Here is an 8085-nt window from a genome sequence, read left to right on the forward strand (position 1 = left end):
AACGTTTTAAATGCCAAATTGTGTAAGTGGGGGATAAAGCCAGTCTGATCCAGGTTGATGATGCTACCAATGACAGACGATCTGTTTGAAAACACTTTTGCTAAGATCTTTTCATCACTATTAATAAGAGAAATAGGCCGATATCCTATCGGATCAAGTGGATCTTTCCCTTTTTTGGGGATAAGAGAGATACTTGCTGTATGCATGGAAGAGGGAAAATATCCAGCTTTATATGAATCATTATTTACCTCTAGCAAAACTGGAGTAATAATTGTCTCAAACGTTTTATAGAAGTCAGAAGGGAGGCTTGTTAGAAGGCATATTCTTGATAACCTAAGAGATCTCTTCAACCCCAAGTGGCGCATCTAACTAATCTTTATTCTTATCTGAGAGTTGTGGTAAATTCAGGTGTGCAACAAAGCTATCCAACTTTTGTTTGTCCAGCACACACTGTGATGTATAAAGGGTGTTGTAGAAGCCTCTAAACTCCTCATGTATCTGCTTTGAAGAGGTAGAAATTGCACAATCTTGCCAATCTATGCCAGCTATATGGTTCCTACTGTTTTGCGGCTTTAGTGTGTATGTCAGCAAGCAGCCAGGTTTTTCACCCATCTCCCAGTAAGATTGGTTAAGGCGGAACTGTGCATACTCAGCTTTTTTATGATATAATCTATTAAACTCATAATTAGCAATAGTAGCAATTATCTTGTTTAACATAGTTCTCTCTCTGTTTTGGGAGTATAAGGTGTTAAGTGCCTTAAGCTAACATTGTAGTTCAGTGGAGCGTAGATTGGCTGTCTTTTTCTCGAATCAAGCATAAGATATAATCCTCCTCCTCAAATATGCTTTAAGAGTATCCCACCAAACCGTCAGAGTACTTTCCCGTCTCTTGCTAGTTTGCTCAAAAAAATAGATATCTCATCACTAATCATTTTGATGAATATACTATATTTTAACAGAGACGTGTTCAAGTGCAATTTGCGGCTCCTAGGAGTCTGTGAAAACTTGGAAAGGCATATGAACACAGGAGCATGGTCTGAAATTACTATATTACCTATAGTAGCACTGAGAGATATATCCATTAGCAACTGTGAGATTAAGAAGTGATCAATCCTAAAGTAAACATTGTGGGTGGGGGGGAAGAAAGAATAGTCCCTCCCATCGGGTACATTAACCTCTAGGTATCTTTTAAGACTAAATCCCTAGCTAGAAGTCTTATTGCAGCTGCTGATTTACTCTCCACCCTGTTCTAGGCTGAGACCTGTCAAGATCCTTGTATAGAATCTGGTTAAAATCACCCGCCAACAATATTTGGATGTCACCCAGTTCTAAGAGAGTTTGAGATAAGACATGAACAGAATTGTGCCTGTCTGCATTAGGTGCATATTCAGTATATTGCAAAGAACATCTGAAGTTCCCATCAAGAGCCTGCAAACTATTATATAACGACCATCTGAATCAATTAGCACTTTAGTTTTAGTTAAGTTCACGGCCTTCCTTATGAATGAGAATAGATACTCCCCTGCACTTGCCTGTACCCGGGCTAGAGAAAGCGTTTCCCACCCAAGAGCATTTTCGTTTTTCTGATTCCTTTTTATTCAAATGTTTCTCCTCGACAAAAGCTATATCCACCTTAGAAGACTTGAAATATGCTAACGTTTTCTTTTTCTTGATTATATGGTTAATCCATTTAAGGTTCCAGCTGGCAAATTTTAATTCAGCTATATTGGTCATTGAGTTATAAAGAAGTCATAATAAGCGTATGTACAGTTCTTCCACATTTAGTTCTGTTACAGCCTTATTATTTTCCTCATAAATCACAATACCCCTTAATGACAAAGCAAAAATTGTTTTTTAGAATTTTTTACAAATGTATAAAAAAAATAAAAATGAAATATATACATTCACATAAGTATTCAGACCCTTTACTCAGTACTTTGTTAAAGCACCTTTGGCAGAGATTACAGCCTTGAGTCTTCTTGGGTATGATGCTACAAGCTTGGCACACCTGTTGTCACGTCCTGACCAGCAGAGGGAGTAATTGTATTAGATTTTGGTCAGGACATGGCAGAAGGGTATTTGTTTTATGTGGTTCGGGGTGGTGGTTTGTTTAGTAGGGTATTTGATTTATGTATTCCGGGGGTTTTTGGGCACTGTTCTATGTTAGTGTATTTCTATGTTCTGTCTAGTTTTTTGTATTTCTATGTTTTGTTAATTGGGGTTGGACTCTCAACTGGAGGCAGGTGTTTTCTAGTTGCCTCTGATTGAGAGTCCTATATATAGGTGTGTGTTTGTTGAGTACTGTGTGGGAGATTGTTCTGTGTATAGTCTTGTGCCTTACCAGCATGTATATAGTCGGTGTGTTTTCTTTGTGTACGTGTTTATTTTTGGTTCTCCTTCTTCACCAAATAAAAGAAGATGAGTGCACATATTCCTGCTGCGTTTTGGTCCACTTTATCTGACGACAACCGTGACACCTGTATTTGGCAAGTTTCTCCCATTCTTCTCTGCAGATCCTCTCAAGCTCTGTCAGGTTGGATAGGGAGCGTCGCTGCACAGCTATTTTCAGGTTCGATCGGGTTCAAGTCCTGGCTCTGGCTGGGCTACTTCAGGTAATTCAGAGACTTGTCCCGAAGCCACTCCTGCGTTGTCTTGGCAGTGTACTTAGGGTCGTTGTCCTGTTGGAAGGTGAACCTTCGCCCCAGTCTGAGGTCCTGAGTGCTCTGGAGCAGGTTTTCATCAAGGTCATGGGGTCTGAATACTTTCCGAATGCACTGTACTTGGTAGTGACTGGAAATGCGAAGCGATTGCTTCACATTTATACATCCTGTGAAATATCTGTCTCATTGTTATATCTGTGGCTATAGTTCTTTGTCAACACCTACTGGAAAATCATAGCTTTGCATTGAATTCACACTTAATCTTTAAATAGTGCTAATCTGAAGGCCCTTAAAAAAATATTGAATTTTTTGTTGTTGAGAAAAACATTAAATAAAAATAGCCTACTGTTAAGAAACAGTCCAGTCAAATCCAGCCCTAAGGCAGAGTCTAGTAATCTCTCCTCCTTTCTAAGGCATTTATCAGACAGACCTTGATAGTCCTGCATCCAATAGAATTCTGGGTTCAATGGTCCTCTCTGGTGGATCTTTTCTGGATGAAGCTGAGGCTTCGTCTGGTGAGTCAAACTTGAGCTTGGCTTGATTGAGTTTGATCTCAGTTTTTACCTGTTTGAATGCCATCCTCCGGTTGTTAAACTCGTTTAGAATAGTCTGGGAAGAACATAATTGTAGATCACTGCCATGTCACCTGTCTCTTCTCTCTCGCTGCTCTGAGAATATCCTCCTTCACCTGATAACGTAGAAATAATAAAGAAATTTCGCTTGGCCTTTAAGACCCTCAAACTTTTACAGATGCACAATTGAGAGCATCCTGTCGGTCTGTATCACCGCCTGGAATCACTGGCCACTTTAATAATGTCACTTTAATAATGTTTACATACTGCTTTACTCATCTCATATGTATATACTGTATGCTATTCTACTGTATTTTAGTCAATGCCACTACGACATTGCTCATCCTAATATTTATATATTTCTTAATTCCATTATGTTACTTTTAGATGTATGTATGTATTGTTGTGAATTGTTAGATACTACTGCACTGTTGGAGCTAGGAACAGCATTTTGCTACACCTGCAATAACATCTGTTAAATGTGTGTATGTGACCAATAAAATTTGATTTGATGGGCCGCGGCCGGCCTCCCTCTTTCTGCTCTCTTCTGGGTGGGCCTGTGGGGACTGTATCGCAAGTGGCCTCTCAAACTGGCATTCCAGCTTATTCGGGATTTCCCACTGTAGGGACTGTATCATGTCTTTGTTTTCTGTCATCTCAGGAACGCCCACGATTTTAATATTACAGTGACACCCTCTGTTGTTGTTTGTCCCTGGTCCATTGTGTGTCTTTCTCTGTGTCTCTCAGGGGCGAGTGGAAGTGGAGGCCGGGAACGAAAACATGAAGTTTGAGACAGGACCATTCTCCTTCTACGGTGTCATGGCCCTCAGTGCTCCCACGTTAGGCGAGTCCTCTCTCTCTTCCATTACATGCTCTGTCTGTTTCTCTCTCTCCTCTCAATTCAATTAAATTCAAGGGGCTTTATTGTCATGGGAAACGTATGTTTACATTGCCAAAGCAAGTGAACTAGATAATAAACAAAAGTGAAATAAACAATCAAAAATAAACAGTAAACATTACCCTCACAAAGGTTCCAACGGAATAGAGACATTTCAAATGGCATATTATGGCTATATACAGTGTTGTAACGATGTGCAAATAGATAAGTACAAAAGGGAAATAAATCAACATAAATGTGGGTTGTATTTAAAATGGGGTTTGTTCTTCACTGGTTGCCCTTTTCTTGTGGCAACAGGTCACAAATATTGCTGCTGTGACAGCACACTGGTATTTCAACCAATAGATATGAGAGTTTATCAAAATTGGATTTGTTTTCAAATTCTTTGTGGGTCTGTGTAATCTGAGGAAAACATGGGACAAGATCAAATTGGTCCTATAGTAAAACTGATATGTTTTTATTTATGACATTTGATTTTGACAATTTAGGTCTTTAATAAAGGGCAAACAAACACATTTCTTACCATCTACCCCTTTCACTTGTTTTTTTAATCAATTTGTATATTTTGTCATACTATTTGTTCTGTCTTTTCTGAAGGATGGAACTGGAATTGCAACCAGCTTTGTGTATGGCTTGTTTTTGAAAGGGAGATATTTTGAAAAAAGGTTCAATTTTCAATTAACTGAAAGTGAGAGGTTGTAATCTGGATAAAGGGGAAAAGTCCATTTTTGAACAAGTGATGAGCCATTCTAACTAATCTACTGGAGAACCAGTTCAGGTTTAAGTATAACTTTCGTATGACTGATGCTTTTAGTGAGAGGTTTAATTCTTTAATATTTTATTATTTTATCCCCCCAAACTCATATTCATTATATAAATAAGCACGTTTACACAATCATTGCTGAATGAGCTTCCTTGATGTTTTCCTATACTTCCCAATAACTTTCTGGTGCATTTCACTTCAAACCATACTTACAAATCAGTCTGACAGTATTTTTGACTAATTGTTGTCAATTACAAAAGTAAACATTGGCCGGATCGTGAAAAGAATTTGATCTCAAAATGGGGTCACAGGCCAAAAGTTTGTGAACCCCTGGAACCCCACCGTCATGGAGGGCTCACATACAGTTTTCCAATTTATTGGTTAGGAGTGCTTTGTGATTGCTCCTTCAGCAAATGTTATTTTACTTCGTCCCGCACGAGCCGTTGTTTACAGACAGATGGCTCGCTGCCGACGCTTCTGTAGCCTGCCGCCCTTGATAAACCAAATCTAAACAATTCGGTTTTAGCAAAATAACGTTTCCAGTCAACAGAGGCATCCCACTAAGCATTTATAGTCAGGCAACATCTTTAGGACGTATTTTTTTGGTCCTATCCGGACCAACAGTTTTTTTTGGTGGAGTCTGGACAGGCCGTGATTTCAACATCCACGGAACCAATCATAGACGTCTATATTTGGTTCAGATTTGGTCTGGTCTGGATCAGCCTTGATTTGGCCTAAACATAGATGTCTATAATTGGTTCAGATTTGGTCACTACAGTTTTATCTTTTGTTGTATATGCAATGTAAGTGCCTTGATGTGTTTGGACCCCAGGCAGAGAAGCTGCTGCCTTGAAATACAAGTCTATCTTTCACAAGTTTGGAAAGAACAGTATAGTATAGTAAAGCACAGCAGAGTACAGTACAGTACAGTACACAGTACAGTAAAGAAAATTATAGTAAAGAACAGTACAATACAGTAGAGCACATTAGAGTACAGGTAAAGCAAAGAAAAGTAAAGTATAGTGTACTGTTTTGTACTCTACTCTAATGTATTCTACTCTACTGAATTCAACTCTAATGCACTCTACTGTTCTCTACTGAATCAAACTCTATTGTACCATACTCTACTCCATTGAATTATACTACTGTACTGTACCATACTCTACTGTACTCCAGGGGTTCCCAAACTTTTTCACTCCCCCTTCACACCTCCCCCTTCCAGCATTGGGAAACATCCCTGCGTGCACACACCACGTCTATATCTATAGGCACAAGCACTGTTCGTGACACAAACTGTTCACATGCCTCTTGTTGGCGGAGACAACATTTTGTAAGTTTAAGACTAATTTCCTGCAATTCTATAAACTTTGCCATGGGATGCAGAGAAAATTGTGTAGTTTTAATGCTCATTTCCATGTTGGGTTGCATGATTTCAAAATGGGGTCACATTTGTTTTTCAAATCAGTTTCGGAATTCCGACTGTCCAAAGAGCAAGTTGAAGTGTGGCTTGAAATATCAGATTCCATGTGCTTTTTGGCTGTTCAGACAGCTAAGGTGTTTTATAAATCCATGTGGCTCCACTTCACTGAGGCACTGGCATCGTATGTTATTCAATGGTAGCTTAACATTGCAAATTGCGACATCTGGTGGTATCAGTGTGAAGTTAACAGATGTCTAGTTTGTGACGTGTGTGTGTGTGTGTGTGTGTGTGTGTGTGTGTAACACTTCTGACTTTCTCTCACAGGCCATTTTAACATAAAGTGGATATGTGTGTGTTTGTATGTGTGTTTGCTTTGAGAAGTAATGTCTCTTGCATTAACTGTATTAATATGTCTCTAGAATGCACCTTTGCCTGGTTCGACAGTGGCATTCACATTATTCACATTTAGCCTACCAGTTCGTTGCAGTTTTACCTGTGTTAGAGTGTGTATGCATTTTTTTGTGTGCCATCGCCATATCCTTGTGTGCATATCCTTGTGTTTTTTTTGATGACTCTAACGCTACATTTTATATATGTGTGTTTCAGAGTTCCGCTGTCCGTCACACATCAGTGGTTTGAACAGGACAGCACCTCTGAGCGCTGAAGATAGTACAGAGTCTCTGTCTGTCAGCGGCAGCAATAGCCAGCTCAATACTCAGTTCACTGTCCCCTCACCAACATACACCCCCGACTTCTACGTACGAGCTCTCACAGACCTGCAGTTTGTCAAGGTAAGGAGGACCATCCATCCATTGGAGAAATCTAACACAGCAAGGTAGCTAAGGTGCAGAAAGTTAAGAGACTGAACTCTCTGCATAATTATATCAAAGCAAATGCCAAGCTTTAGAAATACAATACATTTGAAAGGATTCCCAACTATAACCTACAATGATCATTGTTCCTCTTACTCTTTTCTACTCTCTTTCTCTCTCTCCCTCTCTCCATCCCTTTCTCCTTCCTTCTCCCTCCCTTTCTCTCAGATCTCGCAGGCCCAGTATCAGAACGGTGTGATGTCGTCTCGTCTGGACTCCATCCCCCAGTCACCTGACTTCGGCCAGCCTCGACTGGAGGGTACCACCTCCCCCGTTTTGACCACCACTCCCGGCCTCCTATCCTCCGACACTCCCAACCCAACTCCCACCGCAGAGACCGCCTCCCTTCTGGCCGACGAGACCACCTCCCTCCTCAACGAGCAGGACTGTCTGCCCCACAACCTGTCAGAGAGCAGCATACGACACACACCCTCACAATAGTACACATACCTATATATGTGCGTATACACACAACCAAGGACTGTGGGCACGAACATCCATACACACACACCCTGATGTTGAACAGCAGGGTCCAGAGAGACAGAGCAGGCCACACACATTATGTACAGGTAACTGAAACAGTAATGGAAACACTTGAGTAAATGAGAGATAGAGGTGTAGTTCCTGAGTTAATTATGCAATTAAAATCCCATCAAGCTTAGGGTCATGTATAAAAATGCTGGGCAGGCCATTATTTTGGCTACCATGGCTATGCCCCCATAGGATGACAATCCCCCATCCACAGGTCAGGAGTTGTCACTGAATTATTTGATTAGCATGAAAACTATGTAAACCATATGCCATGGCCATCTCAGTCACCAGTTCTCAACCCAATTGAACACTTATGGGAAATTCTGGAGCGATGCCTGAGACTGCGTTTTCCACTAGCCTCAATGCTAA

General features: G+C 40.4%; 1 protein-coding gene across 1 annotated transcript in view; it reads left to right on the forward strand.

The window, feature by feature from the left end:
- The window catches only part of LOC115164102 (metal transporter CNNM4-like), a 48677-nt gene extending 40911 nt beyond the window's left edge, over positions 1-7766 (forward strand). Inside the window, exons 5-7 of the mRNA XM_029716233.1 lie at positions 3980-4076; positions 6920-7104; positions 7354-7766. Of these exons, the coding sequence (XP_029572093.1) occupies positions 3980-4076; positions 6920-7104; positions 7354-7626 (555 nt within the window). The 3' untranslated portion in view covers positions 7627-7766. The remainder of the gene's footprint in view (positions 1-3979; positions 4077-6919; positions 7105-7353) is intronic.
- The last annotated feature ends 319 nt before the right edge of the window (positions 7767-8085 follow it).

The sequence above is a fragment of the Salmo trutta genome, chromosome 27 (genome assembly GCF_901001165.1).
Source record: "Salmo trutta chromosome 27, fSalTru1.1, whole genome shotgun sequence".
NCBI lineage: Eukaryota > Metazoa > Chordata > Actinopteri > Salmoniformes > Salmonidae > Salmo > Salmo trutta.